At 33.1% G+C, this 27554-nt stretch overlaps 1 protein-coding gene across 1 annotated transcript; it reads right to left on the bottom strand.

The window, feature by feature from the left end:
* Nucleotides 1-5743: 5743 nt before the first annotated feature.
* On the bottom strand, nt 5744-27526 carry LOC138331592 (uncharacterized). Its single transcript, XM_069279300.1, has 19 exons — nt 27278-27526; nt 24608-24727; nt 23573-23681; nt 22899-23024; nt 21909-22035; nt 20666-20839; nt 19461-19544; nt 18793-18921; nt 17919-18049; nt 17124-17279; nt 15979-16070; nt 15510-15590; nt 14974-15106; nt 14019-14149; nt 13415-13521; nt 13109-13211; nt 12446-12588; nt 11078-11255; nt 5744-10663 (listed from the first exon to the last, which is right to left on the bottom strand). Exons 1-19 carry the CDS (start codon nt 27440-27442, stop codon nt 10538-10540), a joined length of 2415 nt encoding a protein of 804 aa, XP_069135401.1. The 5' UTR covers nt 27443-27526; the 3' UTR covers nt 5744-10537.
* Nucleotides 27527-27554: the final 28 nt, after the last annotated feature.

Below are 27554 nucleotides of genomic sequence, written 5' to 3'. Positions count from 1 at the left end.
TTCTAATTTCCCAGCTTCAGTTGCCATGGTAACCACCCTAAATATGCATATACATGTATTATGATGTGGATTTTTTCACAATTGTGGCCATTGTTTGTCTATGAAACCTAAGAGAGCATCCTTGAACAAATTTTATATTTCTCCTAAAGATGTATTTGATGTGTATACATATTCTCAGTGAATAATAAGTTTGTTCAAGGATGCGCTCTATAGTTTTATAGACAAAATTGTAAAATTTCCTCATTTTCACAATTTATGCATATTTTGGATGGTTAACAACAGTTAGAAAACAATCATTATAGTTTAATCAGGGATGTACTAAATATTAAAAATACAACACATTAATCACTATATAACAGTGTTGAAAAACTTTAGAGACCAAACCATATGCAGTCCTTTGCAAATATATAACTGTAATCAAAATTGCTCACCTCGTCCGGTAAATGAATTTCGTCATCCTTATATTTCGTTGTTCGTCCGTGAATGACTGACGAGAAATCAATAAGACTACTGAGTAATGTTTCCGAACTACTGTGAGTATCTTTATTCGAACCAATGCAGTAAGTAATTGCCAAAACTTCCGGATACCTCGGACCTTTAGCAGCGATAAGACATTGTAAGTGTCTGAACTTAGAGTTGTTCCGTGGACTGAATTATAATATATAGAGGACTAAACACACGGTTAACACAGGTTGAGTTGTTGTCAAGCTCAGACACATCAGATACGATCGTGCAGTTCAAATCCTGATAACAGTTACGTACTGTGGCATCTTTAGGAGGCATGAATCTGTAGCTACACTGGTCGTTTTTTATTTTAGTCATGGCATCCTTAACCATAGAAAAGGATGGAGGGTGTCTCTCCGCCGAACATCTTGTCTTCAATAACCACGGTGTGTATGTTTGTATATTGTGACATTTTGCACAATTGCGGTTTTTGAACGTCAGGTTAGTGCAAGTATCAATAACAGGCAACATATCACGGATATCAGTTTCTGAAGACATCCCACATCCTTTCCTGGTATTTATGTCACCATTCCATGGCACAGGACAGGAAGATATCATGAACGCACCATGAGTCAGTATAGTATCTCCCTTAAACGAAGTGACAACACAGGTTGTCATTTGAAGGTTTTGTCTCTGAGTGTAGGTTATCCCGTGCCTTCCCTCTGTAATAACTGCAGCATCCTAGCAACAGTTATCATAATAAACACACATACTATCACAACTGCAGAAAACGTTATTTGGTCCATTTTCACATGATTGGTATGTTTTACGGCATTGGTCAAGTTGATTTAAATTCACTATGACTTCACAGATGCAAAGTGTCATCATCGCCAAGAGAACACGGGAACATTCCAACCATGTCATTTTCTATTGTCGGACATTAATCTGAATGATGTTATGATTATAGGTTTTAACGCCCGAATGGATTTTTTGTATCCTCCAGTTTGCTATACAAACAAAAAAACTACTTGTTTCTGTAAGATGGTAGCAACTGAAGACAAAGCTTTCATTTCTTACCTATATATACTACTCTCCAGATTCGTCTCGTGCCACTCATAAAATGTACAGTCGAACAATAACATATCAAAGAGATGTACTTCATAGTCCTACTTCAGTGCCAATATCCAGTTAATTAGTGACCATTCGAAACATTGTATCTACATGTACGCTATAACACATCTGAATTATTCGTTATATAGATTTGTTTATGAACCATGTGGTCATATGGCATTTCTTGCTGAGATTGTTCTCAATACAATACTAAAATACCAATTATTTATGATGTTTATTTTTATGGTTTTTTGTTTGTTTTTAAGGTCATTCGTATATCATGTCCGATACATTGTATATTGTATAATGACTCCTTTAAATTGTTTTCCTTTATAATAAGTGGTCATCAGAAAAAAAATTACATCCTTACTCATCAATATATGTTCCTATTCCGTTGTCAATTATCCTGCATATTGGTCAACTTTCATATGATTACACATAGAAGCTAAAGTTGACAATGTGTAAGTTCGAGAAAATAAGTTTCAAACTAAAACCATAATAGTCAATTTGTGAAAATGATTGAAATCTGTAGTAAACACATGACGTGTCCGAATACTTCAATATCTGTACCACAACGACATCCATCTACTCTTTAACACAAAAAGTTGGTATGTCGTGTCCGGATATACTCTACCATTCGTGGTTTGGAATTTTCAAAATATTTCCTATTTAGAAAAAAAAAGATCTTATTGGAACTGCGCTTCTAATAACGTATATACCATATTTCCTTCCTTTAAAAGTCGTGCGTCAAAAGCAGCCACGAAAAACAAATTTACATAACGAATAATTCAGGTGATGTATAAACAATATTTCATGTGGTCGCTAATTAACTGGACATTAACACTGAAGTAAGCCTATGAGGTTAAATACCTTTGATGTGTTATTGTTCGACTGTTCATTTTATGAGTGCCGCGTGATTCCGGTGAGGAGTATATATATGTGTGTGTAAGAAATGAAAGTTTTGTATTTAGTTGCTATCATCTTACAGAAACAAATAAATATTTTGTGTTGTGTATCCAACAGGTGGATACGAAAAGTTCAATTCGGGAGATAAAATATGTATCCTTCAAATCATTCAGATTGACGACAACAGAAAATGAAATGGTTAGCGTGTTCACGCGTTTCTGTTGACGTTGATGACACTTTGTATAGATCTGTGAAGTAATAGCGAATTTAAATCAACTTGACATGTGTAGTAAACAATACCACTCATGTGAATGGGACCAAATCACATCTTCCGTAGTTTTGCCTTTATCGAGATAACTGTTGCTATGATGCTGCTGTTATTACAGATGGAAAGCATGAAATAATTTACACTCAATGACAATACCTTCTAATGTATTATGTGTTGTCACTTCCTTTAAGGAATACACGATCCTGACTCCGGGTGTGTTCATGATGTCTTTCTGTCCTGTGGCATGGAATGGTGACATACAGCTGTAGTTACCATGTAAGGATGTGAGATGTCTTCAGAAACTGACATCCGTGATATATTGCCTGTTGTAGATACTAGCACTAACCTAACATTCAAAATCGCCAATGTACAAATTACCATTTTGTTTAAACACATACGCCATGGTTATTGAAGACAAAATGTTTGGCGGAGAGAAACTCTTCATCCCTTTCAATTGTGACGGATGTGATGACAAAATTCAAAAGTGACCATTGTAGGTACGGATTTATTGCACCTAAAACTGTTAAAGTACAACTACACGATAATATATGATGTTACTGGACTTGACAATAACTCGACCTGTGGTAACCGTGTGTTTAGTCCTCTTTATATCGAATACAGTCCATAAAACAACTTTATAGCTGACAATTCAAATTAATTAAAAAATATTAAAATGATTAAAACAATAAGTATACTCGTATTTCAAGAATCGTTTATGTCTAGGAGGCAATTTTTGTTTTACTTCGAAGGCGGTCATCGACCCCTTTATGAAGCGCATGAATCATTTTTTACATGTACAGACACACCTAACAGTTGTCCACTGAATCTTCTACTAATACGTAAACAAAAGTCGTTTCCCGTTATTCTGTATGAGGATTGTGTTAGCAAGAAAATATGTCATCTCCTCTAAGCCGGCTGTCATTTAGATGTTTGTCAAAATAAACATTCCAAACAAGTGAATAGAAATCCAAACAATGATCCGTCCATATATCTCTATGTATATCATCTTACTCGATGCACTCAACTGACCATGCGCACGTGACTTCCTGTCTCGAACGAGAGACAACTACCAAGGACACACACGTATCAATGTACGCGTAAAACCTAGTGTATATTGCAATGTTATATCAGCTCGTATTGGAAATAATTTGGGATCTTACTGACAACATATTAATATATTACTTAAATGAAACCTTGTCAAGTGAGTGAAGTGTTTATTTTAAGCTTGACATTTTCGAGAAAAAATATTTCATTATATCTATTTTATTTCATTATTATGAATATATATTTTTTATTTCAAATGCATGCTTTTAAACTTGCAATGTCACCTTTAATTTCAGAAACTGAAAAAATGTCTTATTGCTGCTAAAGGTCTTAGGCATCAGGAAACTTAAATTGAAATTTTCATACTGTATTCGTACGATCAAATATTTGCACAGTACATTTGAAACAGTACTAAGCAGTCTTATAAATTTCTCGTTAGTTAAGAACATGTATCGAACACTGAAGACAAATATTTCCTTTCAGAACCCATTATTCATTATGGAGATGATTTCGGTCGACAATAATTTACCTGGCCGGCAGTTAAACTACAACACAGTGGAAACGAGTCTGAGAGTGGAGGCAATATCGCTAATATGTCAAACCTGTTCTTCACTATAAATGGAATAAACATTTCACCATCTGATACGGTATTTACGAATGGGGATCACGTTTTGTGTGTTGATACGTTTTTATCAAAATATCAAGCTACTTTCCAAACATAATTATGATCCCTTTCATAGTTACAGATGTTACATCAACATAGCGTGTGCCTTTATATCCATAATATGTATAGTGTATTATCTAGTTCAATATGGTGTTATTCAAATTTCCGAGATGGAAAATCCGATCTGGTTATTGTCTTACTATCGTTTCTACCTACTTCTTGCCCAGACCTGCTTCTTGCTTTTCTCTAATTTTGCGGTTCAAGACCATGTTTGCGAGTGGGTAGAAACTTTCACCATTTTACGTGGCTATGCACATTTTCTTTCATGTTTCTCTGTCCATATCACTTAAACAGTGCGATAAGAGACCTTCGAACCTTCAGTAAAACAGAGAAATTGGTTATCACAACCAAGTCTATGTTAGTCGGCATTTCCTTACCTTCATTCGAAGTCATTTTTATGAAAGTTACAAACTTAATCCTTAATCAAAATGAACAGAGAAATGGTACGATGGACGTCTCTGTATTATATCACAATTGTATTGTTTGATTTCGTCGTCCCAAAACTTTTGGTTTTGTGTGGGAATGTCATCTAATTTATTTGTATAATTCGTTTTATAACGTATACATCCAATTCTGTTAACTCAAACAAGTCTAACCTTTTGGTTTTCATCAAAATATCGACTACATGTGGAAAATGGGATTTAGTTGTGTGATCGATATTGCTAGAATACTAGTACTGTTGCAGTCGGATGAAGTACATCTTTAAGTCTTTGAAGTCTTGTCTAACTTGCATGGAGCTTTCATTTCATGTAACAATCGTGTCTTGACATTTTACAAAGATTGGTTTCATCGATCCAAAAACAGTTCTAGGACAGAAAATATCTACCAATGCGATTCACTCAAAATAACAAGTGTTCCTAGAATATGCTAAAAACATCAGTAAATATGAATGCATTCTTATTTGGTGACCTCTGTGGACTAACTAAATTGAAATGAAGAATGTTTGACATATCTTGCCAAAATTTACAAACATAACAACTTCGTGTCAGTAATACCTAAGGTTAGGCCTGATGCATACACAATTTTTAGCAATTAATTTATATTCATGTATACCTAAGAAGCGATATATACATAACATCACAAGTACCCCGACTAGAGGTTTTCGTGCCGATATTGTGAATTTTGTGACAGACGACAGGCGCCACGGTACGGCATCAGCTTATATTATGGACCAGTTGAACTAGCAATACTTTAAGACAGTCATATGCATTGAATATTTCTCTTAGGAAAGAAACATAACACATCTCTTAATTATATCTTTAATTGTATTCCAGACAAACATTGCACTGTAATTTTAGTATAATACCATTTTTCTTTAATACAAAAATAGTTTCATTTCAAGGCGGTATTCTAACTTAAATGTGCATGTATCATGAAAATTAAAATTCATACCTGTTGAATGAAATCCAAAGTAGTATGGTAATATGAATTTGAAGATGTAGTAACCATAAAATCGCCCATGAATTAAATGTTGATGAAGCTAACTAATTATCACATCAATAACACTAGTTGTTATAACTTTAATTGTTGCTGATTCCATTTACAATTAACGATTAATTTATGGTAATCAATTATAATGATAAATATCGCATTTACATGATACCGCGACTCATTAGTAAATTTCAAATTGTTTATATTTACTGCAATTTTGTGTTCACAAAAGCAACATCACATAATTTGTTTCTTACGATGAGATTATCTAAACCAGAAGATATATCAATTGGTTATGATGTTACTAATTATTGATCGCCTACCAGAGGATATGAAAATATATAACATCTATTTTTGAGTAAGCCAGGGGTCAATGACATTGATCATCAAATATTTCTATAACATCCTGTCGTCAACACCTAGTGACAAATGCCCAAGGTCAAACTGAGGCATTCATGAAAATCAAGCAAAGAATGGCAATGAATGTTCATCTTATAATTGAAACCTGCTAGAATTATCTGTTTTAAATCAATTCAAATAGGCAATTCCTGCTTAAGATGTAAAACAATTCTTCGCTGTAAGCGAGAGCTTTCGTTTTTGACAATAATTTCAAAACTTTATCTAATATTTCATTATCAACTATAATGGGTTTTTTTGAGAAAAGGTGAAAAATATTAATGTATTCATAAGTAAAGTTTACATATTTTAATATGTTTAGTTTGTTTGCTATTTTAACAATTTACCTTAAAGTTTCAAGTTTTATCCAGTAATAGAAGAGTTATTCTCGTAATCAATTAGAAATCATAAATCATTGATAGTATAATACAACAAAAATTGGAAGAGTTTCTTACAGGTTTTGAAAGAGGCCAATCTGCTTACCTTTATAATATCAAATTGACTTAAATCTATTAATTTTTTGAAGTCTTATGGAATTGTGACTAGCTTTTCAAATATAATTAGAATCATAGTAAACAAACAGTGAGAGGCGGATCAAATGTATCATTTCTTTATCATTTTGTTCATGTTAAAAATCGTCATGTAACACACAACAAGAGATCCCAGAGGGCGCCCACCAAAGAATGATCTATGTCTGACAATGAAAAAAGGATATTTCTCTGCTTTTCAAACCTTTAAAAATATACTCCATATGAAATCCGAGACAGATCTCTTCAGTACTTTCTGAGAAATAGCGGTTACAAACTACTTCAACTATCAAAATCCTGTCAGCCATCTTATTGACCAATCGGTCTCAAAACGCAATATGCACAACTAGGGCCCTAGGGTAATCTACATATGAAACTTGAGAACGATCCCTTCAGTTCTCTTGAGAAATACCGATTACAAACTTTAACTATCAAAATCCAAGATGGCTGTCTGGTGGCCATCTTGTTGACCGATTGGTCCCAAAATGCAATATGCACAACTAGGGCCCTAGGGGAACCTACATATTAAATTTGAGAACGATCTCTTCAGTACTTTCTGAGAAATAGCGATAACAAACTTTAATTATCAAGAACCAAGATGGCTGCTTGGCGACCATCTTGTTAGCCGATCGGTCACAAATCGCAATATGCACAACTAGGGCCCTAGGGAAACCTATATATGAAATTTGAGAATGATTCCTTCAGTACTTTCTAAGAAAGAGTGATAACAATTATTATTAACGGATAGACGGCAGGAAAGACCACGGACGAAAAGCTATTTGAATAGCCCACCATCTTTAGATGGTGTGCTTAAAAGTACAAATTCAATTTAATACCTCAATTTCAAAATAGCACAACAAAACCGAACAATGGCTATGATGATGATAAAGACATTTGTTCATAACATGCATGTATATATGCAAAATTGCAAATTGCAAAACATAATATTCAACATCCGAACGTTTTAATCGTAACCCTGACATTTAGATATAGTGAAACACGGAAAAAAGTTTTAAAGTCAATACTGTAATAAAATGCTAGGCTTGTTCGTTGTCTATTTCATGTCTTGATAAATTTTGTGATACCAATATATACAATAATAAGGTTCCATATAGCTGATTATTTGCACAGGTCAAAAGTTTTAACGATTCGTACTAGAAAATTTTTTTTAGCGGTTTTGAAATTTCACTATTATAAAGGTATATATTATACATAATTAATCCTTACCACAATTTTTCGCGACCAAAGCCTGGAGAAACCGCAGAAATATCAACAACGTGAAAATAACCGGCTACATGGTACATATGTACATGTCCTCATTTACCAATCAGACAAATTTAAATGCGGTGGTCTTATGTCGCAACACATAAATCGTCTGGTACTAATCTAGGTACATTGGTATAGGGAAATGAGTTGAATGTATAATTATATACACATTTAACAAGTATTTAAGCAAATGAGAATGATGTAAACTTATACTTTTTACCACAAATTTCATACATACTGTATTTAGGTAATGGTGTATACTACATTTATTCAGTTAAGTTTTCCAATGCTGATTAAAAGTTTTAAAAATGAAAAACAACAATGAAAACTGACAAATTAAGCTACAATACTAAAACATTCCATATGTAAAATGGATATCAGATAGCACTTTCTAAAAATACTATACCATATCTATATTTGGTGTAATAAAATTGAGAACAGTTGTCAATTTACCTTGATTAATAAGTACAGTACTGTATTCAACCCAATAAGTGCGTAAGACGCTTAAAAATTGAAGTAAATAAGGGGGCGCATAATAGAAACAATTTGGACAAGCCTTTTGTAAAAGTATTATATGAAGTAAGCCATAGATCAATGTGAAAAATATCAGTAAGGAAACCAACAAGCTGTTAAATTAAAAAAACGTTTGTTTTTTTTTATTCTATACACAAATTATGAACACTCCTGATTACACTCAACTAAGCCTTTAAACACTAAATGTAAACATACCATCGATTAATATGGGGATGTAGAGTTTCCAGAACGACATAGATAAAGTATAATTTACCGTCTCTCAGTTCAACCATACAGTGATTATTATGAGGTGATATTTTGAAGTGAATTTTGGGGACGTAATAGTTACTGGAAAGTAGGACTAATCTATGCTAAATCATACTTTACTCATGTCGTTTTGTAATCTAAAACCGTCATATTACGAAGCTTAATGATTTAACATGCTTGATCTTCTCAATTTTTTTTCTAAAATCTAAATGTCTGTATAGAATCATTCTTGTGATTGAGTGTGATATCTATCTCTTATATCCATATAAGTGCTCTAGCTGCATCAGAAATATAGTTAACACAGAAAAACCTGCATTAATTTGTTTGGTGTAACACATGTACTCCATCAGTATATGTTCTTTTATGTTACTATTGTTTTAAGAAACCTATTTTTTGATTCAGTAATAATGCAATGGGCCTTCATGATCAATAAAAGATTTTATTATATAGATTACATTTATAACTCAATAGGAAATATTTTCTGGGATATTGTTCAGTAGTATCAAGCAAATTGTTTTTTGATTAGTCATTATATAAACTAAACTAGAAAAGTTAAATATATTTTGTCCTCGACAAATAAATTGTACATATTTCATTCAGTCCAACAAATCATGTCTTATCTCAAATGAGGCTGGTTCGTTACTTATTTATCCCTAAATTAGCCCTTTACTGAGTAGTCAGTATAATAGAATTTTTTTTTTATCTTTTTTTGTCTTTTTGCTCTTCGAAATTCCATATAGCCCCAATAATCAAGTCATATCTCAAACAAAGCTAGTTTAATACTTATCTATCCCTAAATTAGCCCTTTACTCATTCACCCCTAAAGACATACTTAGGCTCTTCTAAATCAAAGACTCGACCAGTCCATTATGAAATTTCAGGGGTAAATGAGTTAAAACTGCCATTGCATCCCTTACACATGTGTAGACATCAATCTACCATACCAACCAACCTTACACACAGTTCATTCAGTACATACTAAATGCATAATATATATATCCATACGATGATACACATAATAATAATAGGAATGAATCAATACATATAATACTATGTATACATCAAATACAAAGAAGTCTTACCTTCTGTGTAGGAATATCGTATTCTTACCGGTACAATTTTTAACTTGAATAACACCTATGAGCACTCATGCCAAAGTCTCATGGATGAAAAACAAGTTAAACACACTTGTCAATGGGACTAATTCATGTACCATGTGATACCCGATAACCTTTGTGCGGGACTATAGTATCCATTCGTGACGGAAAGACGCTAAGAGATGATACCTTGCACTCGTCAAGAGATGATACCCTGCGCCAACGTCATTTCAGTGGGTAAATTACAAAGAGTTACGTTCCATCACCACTGGAGATGTTCTTGGGTACCATGTGACACAGGAATTCGTCCCATTACAATTGTACAAATCTGACTTATTTTAAGGAACTGCAAGTACCATGCATAAAAACATCCAATGCTGCATTTTCAATGGTGTATTATCTAACCTCAAAGTACAAAAACATTTCTCAACATATATTCTCTATTTAACCTTGAATGAGTTACTTTCAGATAGGTCCAGATCTTGATTCCAGACTAGACTGAATTTCTAATGGCTAAACTTGACATTAAGGTTTCAATACTGGATCAGGTAGTGTCAATGCGAATCATTCGAAGCTTAAAGTTGTCGGCTAGTACACATGCTGCCTCATTTGATCCTCCACAATAATGTGAGGAAGAAAACACAGTGAGTAGTCTCCCCTTCTGTTGGACCTGTTAATAGTAATTTTGTATCATTTTTGTGAGGTGCATTTTATGAGGTGCAAAGTCAGTACTTGCAAAAATTACGCATAGAAAACACTAAATCAAAATATTTGTCCATCATGTCTTATGAATCTTAACAATTTACTGTAAATTAAAAGAATAAATAATGAATGGAAAGGGGGGGAAAAACCCACTTTAAAGTAAACATTGAATTTAATAATTTAATTATTTCATGTATTCCTAGATAAAAAATAATAAGTTTTTTTCTTTAACATTTATCATATCAACAAATCATAAACAGTATTCCTAATTTCTTAAATCGACAAAACGAAATTATAAAACCAATCTTATTAATCTGCAAAAAATGTTTGGGCACATAACTTGACGTTTTTTTTAATTCTTAATTGAAAAAAAGAAACTTACCTGGAAGCCATTTTCTTGTACTTCGTGGGCACGTATGACATGCGACAGGTTGTTCCTGTCTAGAAAACTCATTAAAGCATCGCAGGAGAAGAAGTGTGCAGTGCCGCGTCTGGTATTGTAAATAAAGCCATCGTGATCCTGCAAGTCCTTCAGGGTGTCAGGGGTCAAAAGGTCATTGCTGCAAACAAAAAGTTCATTGTAGTCCAGAGTTGTGTTCATGTCATCACCATAGCCATTTTCAGCATAGAAAATGAAAAGGATCACATTTTTTTCTGAAAGTCCATTCCAATTGCATAAGGAGACTATATGACTCTTTCATATGTACATATGTAGGATAGAACTATTCCACCCGAGGGTACAGAATTTTGGCTCAGAACCGAGGCTTGCCGAGGTTTCTGACCCAAAATTCTGTACCCGAGGGTGGAATAGTTCTATCCTACATAATTTACATATGAAAGAGTTATTTTCTCACATTGTTTGTCTAATTACTTGCACGAAAGGTGAGGCAGCCATTTTGTGACAAAATCTTAACTTCTTAAATAATTGATCGAATTATAATTGATTAAAAATAAGAACGCCATTCGAAAAAGCTCATCAAAGATTGGTTTATATTGTAAATATAAACGAGAAATCTTAGGTAAAACGGTTTGAAATGCAAATTAAACAAATGAAATGGTAAATGAATCCGGCAAGTCAGTCGAAATAGAAGAAAACTGACGTCAACTTTGGCTGATATGACGTCATCTCATTGTTTTTCAATTGTGACGTCACAGCTATGTAAGATAGATTTATCTTACATAGCTGTCTTTCATGAGACAACTCTATCTTACATGGCTAGCTATGTGAGAACACATTTTATCTGAGAAAGACTCTTTTTCTGGAACACTCAGCACAAACTCAGTACATAGTCAGTAAACAAAATATCAAATGATTCACTGATTATATACAAGAATTTATCATGTAATAAACATGTATAACAGGAAATGATCATGGTTTCATAACTTTCATGTTTAAAAGTATCTGTGTGTTGAAATGTTCGTGATAGGCCAATTAAACAGTGAGTCTGGTAATGTATACATTTATAAAACAATACAATATATATTTTGTCGTTTCAGATCACCCATGTCATCAATTATAGTTTCTACACAATAAATATCATATACTTTACAATAATAACAAAATTGGAAAATGCTGTCAACTACATTCGACAATGGGAAGAGGGAGGGTAAAATCCTTTAAACAACAGTTAACAATTGGGTAGAGGGAGGGTAAAATGCTGTCAACTATAGTCAACAACAGTATGGAAAGAGTTAATTACGGTGATTAATTGATCGCTGGCGAAGTGTTAAACATGGATAAATTGCCTACCTCACCGGATCACTCCAGAGAATCTCCCATGCCAGTGGACTATCGATCTCCGGATCTTTAAGTGGTACAGGAACTTTGTTAATCTTCTCTATAAACCCTCCATCATTGTCTGAACTTGGTATCCCTCCGTGTACACAGAATACCTACAACATACAGATATGTATTACAGTGAAAGTGACCACCTTTGTATAGAGACCACCTGATTATTAGGACCACTTTCTTAAGTGTTCAAAATGGCCAGTTGTAACACAATTTGACCTATGTTAAAAGAGCACTTGGCAATATACATGTAGACCACTTTTCCCTTATCGTTTGGTGGTCTTTATAGACGGGTTTGACAGTAATTGTTTTACGCTCATGTGAGAATTATTTTTTTTACACGTGAAGCAATCCATGAAATAATTCTTTCTTGAGCGAAATCCATTCTCAATTTTCTTCATGTATTAAAAATAGTTGCTAATTCAGTAAGACTTCTATCTTTTGTTAACACATGCCATTGGGAAGATAAATTATGTAAATTATGATTAGCAAAACATTGCTATGAATTATCAGATTGATGATGAAATTAGATATGTGTAACATACCAACTGAATAAGCAAAATTATTTTGTATTTTTCACTTAGTCTCTAAAATGCCTAATTGCATATATAATAATAGGCTTACCCTATCATCTACAGTAGCCGCAATAGGCATCACATCGAAGCAGTCATTCACTGCTTCCCAGATCTGTAAGCCAATGGAATCACCGAATTTTGACAGGCATTCCCTAAAAATAAAATCATAATCAATTTTTGCAAAGAGCTTAATTAACAAATGTTTACTTAATTTATTATGAGACATTGCTCTTTTCTTTATCAAAGTTATTGATTTACAAACTTCACACAGACTGTAAAACACTGTGGTATCATGGATTGTGATGTTGTTCTATTTATCGAAATGGCAGTATATACGGTAATATCAGAAACTTACGATTTAAAAGAGAACATCTCCTGTACGCTTCTCAGCTCATGGTTGCCTCTCAGAAGGTAAAATTTGCCTGGAGCTAATAACTTTTGTGCAAATAAATAGGATACAACCTAAAAATGAAAAGAAGGACAATGTCATGTTCATGAAGTAATTCAACATTACGAAAATACTTTTTGGTTTCCAATCCAAAAAAAAAAAATAATTCATGCTGACTTCAAATTTATTTCATTTATAATTGCATCAGCTTTTAAAGTGACAAAATAATGATATCCAACATATTAATAATACTACTCTGAAATCTATTTATAAATGTAAGCCTTTTATCTAAAATTGACTTGTTTACCCTTGAAGATATATTTAGGCTCTTCTAAAGCAAATACTAGACAAGTCCATTATGAAATTTCAGGGGTGTATGAGTTAAGAGTAACTTGGAAGTTTTTAATTGTATTCTGTACTCCCTGCATTAAGAATCATCTGGATTTCCAAGTCTCGTAGAAAACATTTGGGTGGAGGGGTGAATCCCCCCAAAAAATTTTAAGTTTAATTTAGCCAACTCATATATCATGATTTTCTATTTGATCTGAGGTAACAATACGTTTCTCCGTACCTCTACACCGTACTCCCCACGATCAACGTAGTCGCCTAGGAACAGGAATGAGGCTGGAGTCAGTAATGGTCCCATCCGCCATAATGCTTTCTCAAAGCAAACCAAATCACGGTAGTTACCATGGATATCACCTGGAAGGATTAATTCATCTTACAATTGGACGTCAATAGTGGTAACTTTTAATTAATATAAATTGCAATACGTCAACACCAGGATACACAATAAATATGTTGTTTTATAGACAACAAACTGCAAGTCTGAATCCTGTCCTGTGAGAGGGCTCCCAGCATAGGATAGATATATTCAAACAGAATTTTATATTTGATGTTAGCCTTGCAAAATTTAAGTTTAGTTGCCAAAAAGTAAGATATGTAATTAATTCTAAGATAAAATGATGTTCTATTGTTCTTCAGGAATCGATACAGCTAAGGTCTTGCTGACGTCAGCCAAAATTCTCACTCACTAATGAACTTGAAATTAAAAATGTGTTTTGTTGGCAAAAATGATCACAAACTGACAGTCTAATTTATATGTACAAACTGTAATAAGATTTCAAGTTTGAATATTCAATCACATACATTAGCTAAAGTTTGAATATTCAATCACATACATTAGCTAAAGCAGATAATCACAATCTGGACAAAAATATCAGGGAACAGATTTCATTGTTGATTGCTAAATAGAATCTAGCAGTTCAGAAAATCAACAATCCGGATGGTTCGGGCCAGGAACGCAAGTGTTCAGATCATTGAGAGTCTACTGTTTATGGTACAATTGTGATATTTATAACTTAGAAAATCTTAAAAGACAAACTAAGAGTTTAACTATTCATGCAATGATTTTATTTGTACAGGCAAAATCAGTATCTAATATCTTAACTCATTACACAACTTATTGCCCGTCTACAATTCGATCTTGATATTCTTGATAACTTGAAATTGTTGACATTTCTTACCAAGAATGTAGACAGGAGATTTCAACTTAATCAGTCGAGGTTCACTACTTAGTGTGTCCTTGACTTGACGACATAATGTTAATAAACATTTGGCCAGGGCACCCCTCTCTACTTGACCCCAGTCATGTTGGCTCTAAAATATTAATTAAAATAGAAATCATATTATGTAGGACAAATTATCAATAAATTGCACTCATTCGATAATTGTATCCAGCATATTCTTTCTACAAAGTATTAAATTAGCAACACAAACATTTGACAACAGCGCCCCTTTTTATTTGGCCTCAGTTACGTTGGGATAGCTTTCAAAAAACTTATAACTAATTAGGACAAATCAAATGAGTACATTCATTTTATCCAGCATTTTGTTTCTACCAACCATTAAATCACTAACACATAATTTGTCAATCTTTTATATGATTTTTTTTTTAATTATCAATTATATTTGTATTTATGAAGACATCTGTAGGGTATGAATATTGTAAGATGTGCTTCTGTTTTAAATATTTTAGCAAAATGTTAAGAGCTGGACTCACCTTTGCTTGATTTCCATTATCGCCCTTAATGGCTCTCTCGAAATAGCGGAGTCCTGTCAACATCTCGTTAGGATGGGATCTCTGAAAGAAACAAATAAAGTTATGATGTTGAAACAAGTACCATTAATAAATAAGCTTCATAAATTTGGTCAACATCTGGTAAGATTTGGTTTATAAGTTTACCGTCCTGTTAACTGCCAGGGTCATTTAAGGACGTGCAAGGTTTGTTGAAGGAAAACCGGAGTACTAAGAGGAAAACCACTAACCAGCGATCAGTACCTGGCAACCTTTTATCTGGCGAGTTTATGTAAAGGGAGATAATTACTTCTAATTATACCTGGTTATATAAAGGGAGATAATTGTTTGTAATTAAACATGTTTTATTCAGGGAGATTGTTGTTTGTAATTATACATAGTTATATAAAAGGAAATAAGTGATTCTAAGGGAGATAATTTATTTCAAATATACCTGGTTGAAGGAGTCTATTGATGACATTCGTTGGAAGCGGGAAATGTCTCCTTCTAGGTGACTTACAGCACTTTCAGCCACGGCAGTTGTACCTGTAAAGTATCACCGACAATTAAAGAGAGAATAATAGAAATCACAATTACAAACTCTTCTTGGCAAAATTTCTATTTCCATGAATATGCTTAAAATGTTAGCCAGACAGCTAATTAAATTGTTTCAGACAAATATTAGGTTATATTTTGTCCGGATATAACCCAACCCCTTTAATTTGAAAGAAAAGTGATTCAGACTGCTATAAATCATATAAGTATAATATAAATTTATCACAAACAATGTCACAAAAACAGCTAGGGACTAAATGATAATGTTTGAGATGTGTGTTTGACTGTGCTAAGAGAATGTGGTTAGGAGGCAGAGAAAAATTTAGTGTCTGTTCTGTAAAAAAGACCTGACACACAATTTACAGAAGTCTAATACTATATTTGCAGTTATCAGCCCTTCTGTGTAGATATTGATTGTGACGTCATGTGTTTGTGAGTGTAACATCATACTTTTCAGAGAAAACGATATAGATTACGCTTATGAAATGATGATGTCACAATGGATACCTGGGTATCCATTGTGATATATGGTGATATATCACCTACAAGGGAGGTAACTCAATCTGTTATATGCAAAGATGGAATATAGTATAACCGACCATTTTCATGTGAGAAATAATAACCATGGATAGAACACATGTATAAATCCATGTTGTTAGATTTGGATTTGCTTAAATTCAACCTTCTTATCTTAAGTCTGAATCGTGAAATCTTTGACCCACAAATATAACTGGCTACACAATAATATTATATTGATATTAGAGGATGGTCAGTCTCATTTAATCAACGAGATTGATTGATTGTTTACACAACATTTAGCCTTACTGCTTACAAGTACAATAATATATAGATAAATTTCCTTTAGCCAAATGGTTTATTTAGTATTCTGTTTTTGCATATTACAGAGTTAGCTTCCTTGTGGGTAGGTATCCATTGTGACGTCATTATTTTGTGAGCCCAATTTGCGTTGTTTTCTCCAAATACCTACCTGCAAGGGCAGATAACTCTGTAATACACAAATAGAGAATATGTGACAAATCTCACCTTGTAAGTCCCAGAGTTTGATGACGTCCGACAGAAAACCTGTGCGCCTCACTTTGACAGTGTGTGTAGCTAATTCGTACTTTGGCTGGGGTCCGTGATGTTTACTCGACATCACTGGCCGACCCTCGGGCAACTTAAACACATCTGCATCTGGATCTAGTAAAAACATTCCAATTATAACAATGTTTTATGTATACCCTTTTTGTGTTTGGAAGAAAAATCTGATAACTTAATCACTTGGTCATCTTAAAGTTTGTAATAATCAAAATAACATAAATGCATATGTATTTTAAAGCTAATCATATTCCAGCACTTTTTGCATCAGAAGCTTTGTGTTCAAATACGATTGCATTATATTGCATTATCTACAAATTTTGGATACACAAATTTATCGCATAATTCACCCGATATCTAATGATTTTACCCGTGTAATATTTTCCATATGTCACTAGACGTGTAACATGACCTGGAGTGATTTTCATTGGCTAGAAATTCATTGTGACATCAAGACAGAAACAATGAAGTGACGTCAGGAAAAATGATGTGATGTCAGGATTTTGTGGACGGCAGGACAAAATGGCGGCCTTCACTGGATTTTCCCAATATATTTTGATGTGAGATTCTTCGATATTGTTGAAGTTATGTGATATGAAGTATAATAAATTTGTGTTCATTTCATATAAGATTGAAACTCGTCAAGGCTCGCAAAATTTAAAACTTAAAGAATCGTTTCATAAAATCTCATATGAAATGAACGCTCATCAAGATAATTATATATCAAACACAGTCTCCTACCTGTCATATTAAGTTTCCGTGGAGGGGAGAGCTTCATGGCGTCCATTAGTTTTGGACGATACCTCTTGGAAGGTGGCTCTGTTTCCTCATCTTTACCATGCGATGAGGAATTAGACGCCCCGTCTGAGGAGCTATTGAGATACAAAAACTTAATAATGAATACATATCATGTAACAGTAAACTTTACACGTCGGCGAGGAATAAGACGTCTCATCTGACAGATTATCGAGATATAAAATCTTTAAAGTAAATAAATAATATGTAACAGTAAACTGATGCTAGCTTTTTAACATAAATGTTCTTTACCCCTTTCACCACTAAACTTTCCTAATGGACTAGTCTTTGATTTAGAACAGTCTATATGTGTCTTCAGGGGTGAATGAGTTAGCTCTCAAAGGTCAAAATACATGTAAAAGAATTCCATGATATAAAAAAATAGTAATGATCAAGAATCAAACATTTGACATTAAAATCTTAAACTATTGTAAGAACTAGATCACTGATATGTTTGTTTCCTACAGATTGTAGCAGGGTACATAAGATAAAAGAATATCTTAAAATTTCAAAGTAAAAAAAATTTTTTTTTTCTTTTTTTTTCTTTTTGAAGAATTGGAATTAAGTAAAAGTATAAAAGTACATCAAATTAACATGTGTTATTGGGTTTTCATGTGTAGCTTATTTTTCATTTATTAAACAAGAAATGTTAAATTAATATATTCATCACTCTTGACTGGTACTTTTACATTTCATCAAGAGGAAAGCACTTCTTCATTAGGGCATTTGAAATATGAAGTAATACAAAAAGAATTAAATCAAAAGAATCGTAAGTGTAGATAGTGTATATGTGACACATCACAGTATCAGTAGTACATACCCCTTTAAGGCGGTGAGGCTGGAATGTGAGAGACGGAATAGCACAGATGTCCCTCGGAATTTAAGTTGGCCAACAGCTGTGAGAAACTCACCAATTGGTAACTTGTTCTTTGTTTCTGTACCGAAACATCTGAATCGAGAGAGGTCCAAATGTACAAAATAAATGCTGTAAATGTGAACACTTAAACAAGATCCTTAACATGAAACTTATCATTAAACCCATCTAAATAAATATTTATGGTGTTCAGAGACCAAGGCATTATTATAATTCTAAAACTATAATGGCATTAAATATTACAAAATGAGGGTTTTGAGATACCAATAGGACGTATGTAAAGTACAATCAACTGTTGATTAGCCCAACATTCAACACTTTCTGGGGATAGTGACGTCATATTTTGACATGTTTTTGTGACGTTACAATTACCAGAGTTTGTGACTAACTAATGGTAAATCATCCTTTACACAAAAAGCCGTGTCATTTTGGTAACTTGAAATAGATGCAGACGTACTGACTGTGAACATAAATCATTTTAACAGTCTTGTGACTCAATAAAAATAGATTTATTGTTGAGAATTATCAACAAGATATAAGGTTTTTCATTAAACACTTCAACTGAAGCTTCCACCTAAATCTATAGCTAGTATAATACATAATTAATAGCTCACTTGGCACTTTTCATGGCATCATCTGCGACAGCTTCATCATCAGTGGAGAGACCCTTTATAAGTCGAATGTCACGCACCATTTCCCTTTAATAACGTAACTTATATTTTAATTGTTTTGTATTTCTATAACAAAGAGTTACCTGCCCATGTAGGTAGGAATTTATCTGTGATGTGTGTTTGTGATAGGAATGAGAGGCTTGATCTTGTTACAGTATAACTTTGCTAGCCCGATGTCACCATGGCCAGGACTAGCATATTTGGCTGGTACAGCCTTTCTGGATTATAAAGGTTTTAAGTACACTATATTTACATTTTTCCACAGCGACTGCCATTACTCATATGATAATCGTGATCTGCATTATGAGCCAATAAATGCAGCCTAGACTTGGTGTAGTAATATCTACATAAATGGATGTGAGTCTTGTTTACTAATACCATGTAAAGTCCTCACAGGAAAATTGACATTGTAGTTGAATGAACCAGTTTGGTTATGAAACTTATAAAAAAAATCTTTAAAATGTCTAGATTATTAAAAATAAACTGAATAGCTATTGAAAAAAAAATCATTGAAATTTTGTTATCTTTTCAATTTTTATAGGGACTATATATTTTTTATCACATTGAACTTGGCTGTTGAGGTTAAATGGCTGAAGCGGGAATTTCAAATGTTCACTTGCATTTAAATCATGAGTTATAGGGACTATATTTACTTTGAACTAGAAAATAAAATGTAAATATAAAAATTCAAGGATTGTTAGATGGGTGCTATGAATATTTATCTGCCACCCAGATTGCATTTATATCTCCAATAAATGCAATCTAACAATCCTTTAATTGTTAAATAAATTAAGAAGGATTTCCATATCACTATGTAGGAATAGAAAGAAATCAAGATAAGACAAGGGCCAGTTTGGACTGATAGAATTTTACATGCATTGGTTCTATCAAATAGACAGGAATATCTCAATCCAAGTCAAAGATATTGGCTTGTCAAACCGCGGCTTGCTGAGGGTTGACAATCAAAATCTAGCAACCACTGGATTTAATGTCTATAAAGTATGGGAGAAAAGTGATATTATACTTTGATCATTGTTATAACTTTACTGAAATATAGTCAGCCAACCATAAACATTTCTTTGAACTAGCGAGACACTTTGTAAGTAGCACAAAAAAGGTTACATAACTTTCCAGCACATTATACATACCTGAATTCTGAAAACTGTAAGTAACCATCCATATTTTTGTCATAAAACCGAAATATATATCGGCATCTCATTTCAGCTGGCATCCCACCATGCTGTGTGCTGGGCTCCATTGCAGCTAAACCAAGTAATACTTCTTTAAAGTTGAGTATTCGTCGCTTGTGTGTGTCAAAGGCCCTGGAATGAGTACAATAAAAATCAGTAACTTTGTACAGGTACTTGTTATTTCAGCCGCTAACTCAAATGGGTAAACAGCATTGTTTCTGATTCTAGTTAAGACGCGGTACAAGGGAGACAACTCCCTACTTCTGGTTCTACTACATTGATTTGAAATACTGCAAATTACATACTGTGAAATCAATTATTTTCATTGGGCTCTATTTTCATGGATTATGAAATTTTATAATTTCGTTAGCACTTAAATTCGTGGAGAAGACCTGACACATTGCTGTTAAAGACTTTATGCAGTGAGGTACAAATCATCCTATGAACACATCAACTTACATGTCATTTATATACTGTACATTCATTAAAAAGATCAATTTTCACGGGGACATAAATTTGTTAATTTTGGTCAAAAAAGAAATCCGCGAAATTAAAACCCCCATATGAAAATTAATGATTTCACAGGATGCATGATAACTGATTACAATAATACATGCTACTGAGTAATTGTCAATTTGTACTGTAAACATGTTTATTTTGGCAATTTGTACTGTAAACATGTTTATTTTGGCAATTTGTACTGTAAACATGTTTATTTTGGCAATTTGTACTGTAAACATGTTTATTTTGGCAATTTGTACTGTAAACATGTTTATTTTGGCAATTTGTACTGTAAACATGTTTATTTTGGCAATTTGTACTGTAAACATGTTTATTTTGGCAATTTGTACTGTAAACATGTTTATTTTGGCGGAATCAAATTTTAGTGGAAATGCTAACTTGAACAAATTAGCACAATGAGGAATTCACCCAATCACCACAATGATTACATAAATAATACACAGAAAATACAATGAATTAAGTCCCTAAAATAAAATTACCTCTAAAATATGTATGTTACAGTATATGCCACTAATTGTTACTCAACATCTACATACACAGGTTAGTGGATTTATGATTGAATATGATAGTATCTGTCACAAGTTTATGCCGATATTAAATACCTGCCCTAAAATGTAAAACGTGTACAGTTTGATATGGTACCATTAATGGGTCAAAGTAAGAAGAAAGGTCGTTCTACCTGAAGAAGTCTTCCACCAAGTCAGCCCTTGCACCTTTGTGTGTGATGAAAGCCCGAAACACCTCGAAGTTCATTGTCTGACTGGGTAAACACCAGCTCATAAACTCTTGGAAAAACAGATCTTGTTCTGGGAATACAAACGCAGGGTTATTGGGAATATACATCTTTCATACTTATTGGTGTAATACATGTACTGGTATATCTAATGGAATGAATCCCTATCGACTGAGACTGTTTTACATGGTCACCCATGCAATACAACTTCGCGAAATTGCTGCATAAGCAAAATTACTATAATCATAATAATTTTCTCTGCAAATTTTCATGTTATTTCCAAAAACTGCTGGTTTACTCATACAGAATGCAAACAAAATGATATGCATTATAAAATATATTCATACATAGAAAATTGATTTGCATTTGCAGTTTTCTTCTAACTTAATTTTTCAAAGTGGCAGGCTATCTTAATTGTGACCTTGTAATAAATCAAGGAGGTATGAGAAAAAAATACTTTCATATGTGGTTATAAAGGATGGGGATAATGTGCCCTTCTTATCCACATATATAAAAGAGTTTATTAATCCATAACTCATAATTATTTATCATTGGTGCCATAGAAAATTATTAGGACTTACGGGATGGGCATTGAAACGGCAAAACAAATTGCATTAGGGTTTATTGGTTTTATTAGTTAAACTAGTTATTAAAAGTCAGGGTCGTATAAGGATGTACTAGATTTGTTGGTGGAGGACAGCTGGCCATGGAGTATCCTGTCAAAAACCACCAACAGGGAGTTAATACCTGGCAACTGCCCCATATGGGATTCAAACATGAAACCCAAAGGTGGAGAGCTTGTGATAATACCTGGGGACATCTTTACCACTTGGCCTTTGCATTGGGTCTGCAAGTAGGACCATAACAAATGCATACATAATATATGGCGAAAATGAAATAATAAAATTTTGCAATTTTTTACACATGCATATATACCTTTCTTGCCAAACTTGGCTGACTTGATCAAAGCCTCTTGTGCTGTAATCTGTGACGAATCAGTGATGGCTTCGGTATCTACATACTCGACGTTTGTCTCGCTGAGAGTGTTTGTCAGGATCGCTCCTATTGGAGAATTACAAGAATATAGCACGGTATATAATTTGTGTAATTTGATATCGGACATACAGTAAATTTGTGATAGAGGGATATTATTGTGATATAATGTTCGTGTATATTTATAATGCTTCTTAAAATCATCATATTCTATATCTACATATTACAGAGTTATCTGCCCTTATGGATATAGTGGTTGTGACGTCATGTGTTAGTTTACTTTTTCTTTTTAATCTGGTAGAGACTGGTAAGTATAATTAAGAGTAACCAGAATTTTAGAGTTATCACAGCTATATATATATAGAGTTTATATGTCAAATCATAATTTTTAGACTGGTAGATTCATGTTTATAACTAATTTAATAACATAGCTATGATTGATACATATGCTTCCTTAACATATTTTTCAGAGATTACAACACAAAGTTCTACACATGCTCACAAAATAATGATGTCCCATCCAATCCATACTCACAAACGGAGATAACTCCATACCAACACTATGCAGACAGAATAAAATAAAGAAAGGTGTTTTTAATGATAATAATACACCATACCATTCTGTACTTGCTGGATAAAATTGATTGGCTCTGTTCCTAAAAGTTCAGATGATTTCAGCTTGTCCTCAGTCTGTTCCTCGCTCAACCAAACTGCTTCTTTGGCACACTGTAAAACATATACAGGAATTTGAACTCTAAACCTACAGCCGAAACCTTAATGCTGGTTAAAATATGCCAGGACACTTCATGGTCACTTTGGTCTTAAGGCCAACCAGTGATCAATAATTGCTAAGGGAGATAACCATTTAAAGTTTAGACAAACCTGTGTGAAAATACCTTGATGTATCGATATATATTGAAACAATGGTATTGTTCAGAAAAAGACAAAATCTGGAACGGTCATTTTGTGTATTACATAATTGGTTTATGAACGAAAACAGTGCATGTCACTTGGAAACTATTGCTGAGTATTTCATATAATTCATGAAAAATGTGAAAAATTCATTAAGTTAAAATGATAAGGAACATTACAAAATATATACTGTTGGTATATACTGTAAAAATAATTCATAATTCCAACATTACTAGGTCATAGATAGAGGTAGGTCATCAAGTACAATTTCGGTCATTGTATCAATTTTGAAAATAAGGAATCGATATCCTATCGGAAGATGAAAATCATCAATACATAGATAACAGTTAATTGTAACAAAGACAGCTCTAGATCTACTAATACATGTGTAACAATAATTTGTGTATGTTTTTACATAACAAGCATATAAAGCTGTGCCATTTTTTACTATGGCTTATTGAGATTGGGCTTTAATATTTTTTATTCTTTCATACCTACACGTGTAATACTGGCTGGTCTAGGGCAATACACTCATGTCGAGGTATGAAAGAAAAATACTCTTTCATAAGCAAGGCAAGCCTTGGGTTTTAGAACATTTTGTGACCCTCGGGTAGAATATCCCTATCCTTCATATCCACATATGTAAGAGTCTTATATTATTTGATCTTCTTTAATTTATTTACTTGGGTACGTATACATGCATATATATATATAAGACACAGATCTATGTATACACTGACCAGGTCCGGCCTTTCCACAGGATGCATGAGGAAGGTCACCAAGACGACAGATGGAGAGTTGACAAAGTGTATAAAGCTGGTCTTCAGTAGTCCCTTTACTCGCACATCTTGGCCTGTCACCTGCTCGTTGGTACGAAAGAATAATGTTATTTTCATATCACATATTATAAGATGCCATCCATTATTTTATCATTTATATGCCGGGATACATTTCTATAATTGGGGTCAATAATACATTAGTTCAATTGCAAAACTTTGGGTACTGCCAAGATAATTAAAAATTGGTTCCAACATATCTGTTAATATTGTGCTTAATTTTCATTCTCCACTATTATTGCTGGATTAATGTTGTGTACAATATGTTAATCCCTTAAATTTGTGTACGTATGTGTACCTACATGCATATGCCAAATTTATGAAGTTGTTAACAATATCAATAATTTTCTATTAATTCTTCATACATTTTAATTCATTTTCTTATGGGTTTGAACAAAAAAAAAGAAAAACCATACCGGGTATATGTACATTTAATAACTTACTCTCCTAAACTATTTTTGGTAAGTTTAAAATCTTTAAAATAATGTTACTGCTACACGTGTATTGTTAGCTTATGATCATAATATAATGTATATTTAGAACAAACATTCGCTTAAAATTTCTATAGTATCAGAAAATAATTAATACTGTATTTGACCAAATAAGTGCCCAGACCAGGGCACTTAATTAACAAATTGAAGAAATTAGATATATTAATGGCCTTAATTATATAGGATTCAATTTGGGCTAACATTTCATAAAATCATTGCACAGAGAAGATATTAATCAATTTGCAACAGAAATTAAGTAGAGAAACATACACAGTTTTACAGTTATTCATAGTTGCAGTCTAGACCTGTACTTAATCAATCAAGGTTTGTAATCAAGGTTGGAAATTTGAGATCTCAAAAACAGGGAGGTTCAGCTTAATCATAGGAACAGGGGCGCTTATTGGATAAAATAGGGTATGTTGCATTTTGAACAATGTAGACTCCTGTCTCGAGATTGTACTTATCAGTTTTTTCTAGAAAGTTACTATATATATATAATATAATTATATAAGTAAATAAAAATTCTACAAATTTTAAAGAGATGATCACTATCAATTAAGTTTCACTTCCTGTAAATTAAAACAATACATACACTATTTTCTAAATGTTATCAGAGTTTCTACACATTAAACAGTTTCCTGAGCTCCTTGTTCTACTTATATAACTAATTAGCTTACAAATGTAGATTTAACTCATTCATCCCTGAAATTTCAAAATGGACTGTCCTAGTACTTGAATTGAGAGAGTCTAACTTGTACATTCAGGGGTGAATGATGAATTAAATATAATTTTAAATGAATTACTTTTTTTTCATTATTTCTTTACTAAGTTATTTTTGTTTTGCAATATAATATTGAAAAACAATTAGAGAGAGCGCAGCGGACTCTTGTGATAGAGGTGTCTCGGTAGCGTTATTCTATGTAATTCATCCACATATGTAGAGTTGGAAAACTTTCTGATAAACCGGAAACAGGAAGTCAACACAAGATCGAGCATCGCGCAAGACAGTATCAAAAGTCACACTCTCGCGCGATTACAAAATCACTCTCTCGCATAATTACAAACAAGTAACGCTTGCAAAAATTCAAAATGAAAACAAGTGAAAGATAAACCTTCCAATTTATTCTTACCTGAATCTAACAATTACATTTTGTCTTGAATCTTAACTTTAAAGACGTTTTACGTGAGCAGTTGCTTCAGAATTTTCCGTCTGGCAACGGAGAATGACGTTGAGATACAATTTGTAGCCGCAGTCACGTATTTTTGCAGAAAGTGAAAGTAGAAGTATCCTATGTTCAATATTGTTTTTCTTGTCATAAACTCAATGCCAATAATTCAGCAAAGCTATGATTAATGATTGATAATTCTATATATGGTTTCTAGCAGTACAGTTAGTCAACGCACACAATAAGCAATAAAAACAAAACATATGTCAATATCGATAAGACTGATCGGTCAGGGGAGATTACTCTTTCGCCGTTGGAAATCCTTTATTTAGATCTACCTGGCATATTTCTATTTAGTTACACATTAAAAAAAAACAAACGAAATAATGGATCAACTGCAGCTGCTGCGCTATCAGATATAGGCTTTGCCTAAAATTATATTATCATTATATACGAAAATCTCATTCTCTCAAATGAACAACAGACATACAGTTGAAACAGTGTAAAAAACTTGACAATTTTGTATGATAAACAACTATAAAGTTAACTTTAAATTATGTAATGAACCTGCCATGTCAGATTGATTAAAAAATTAAATTTTCAATCTGATAAGACATTTGTAATTTTATAGACTAAATAGTTACACTATCACGATTAGAGTTAAGTATGCATTTCGTCTTTATAACACGCTTAGAGTTTACAAGCAATGCTACATAAAACCTTGACATCACTAGTGCACTTGTACAAGTACATTCTGCCTTGGCCGAGTTGACTCGAAACATTTTGAGTCAGATCTTGAAATGGGCCGAATCAGCTTACCAGTAAGTTGGTTTGCATTCTTGATTAACTATTAGCACATGCGTATCATTGTATCAAATATGACTTATGTTGCATGTATTTTAAGACATATACATTACCTCGTTTGCAACTCGAAGAGCAACATTTTGAAGAGTTTCTCCGTCTAATTTCGTCCCAGTTGGTAGCCATAATCCCTTTTCCGGAATATTTGTCAAGAGAAACTTCGATTCCGTCACATCATGGATCAAAACGCTCACAAACTCTAGTGTTTTTAATCCCAACATGCTTATGGCGTGTCTTTAAATACCCGATCTGCAAACATTATCCTAATTTTGTAAGTAAACACACATCTCTAGAAGCTACTTAAAGTTGTCTTTGATAACCTAGTCTAGTATT

Source organism: Argopecten irradians, chromosome 9 (assembly GCF_041381155.1).
Source record: "Argopecten irradians isolate NY chromosome 9, Ai_NY, whole genome shotgun sequence".
Lineage (NCBI taxonomy): Eukaryota > Metazoa > Mollusca > Bivalvia > Pectinida > Pectinidae > Argopecten > Argopecten irradians.
Note: the sequence above shows the minus strand (reverse complement) of the source record. Positions and strands in the feature narration are given on the sequence as shown.

What these genes read in the sequence shown, in the direction of transcription:
- LOC138331592 (XM_069279300.1), bottom strand. Translation starts at nt 27,442, where the DNA reads ATGTTGGGATTAAAAACACTAGAGTTTGTGAGCGTTTTGATCCATGAT. An exon ending in TTGGTGGAAGACTTCTTCAG is followed by an intron (nt 20,840 to 21,908) that starts GTAGAACGACCT and finishes TACTCATTCCAG; the next exon opens with GGCCTTTGACACACACAAGC. An exon ending in ATAATGGAAATCAAGCAAAG is followed by an intron (nt 15,107 to 15,509) that starts GTGAGTCCAGCT and finishes TTAATATTTTAG; the next exon opens with AGCCAACATGACTGGGGTCA.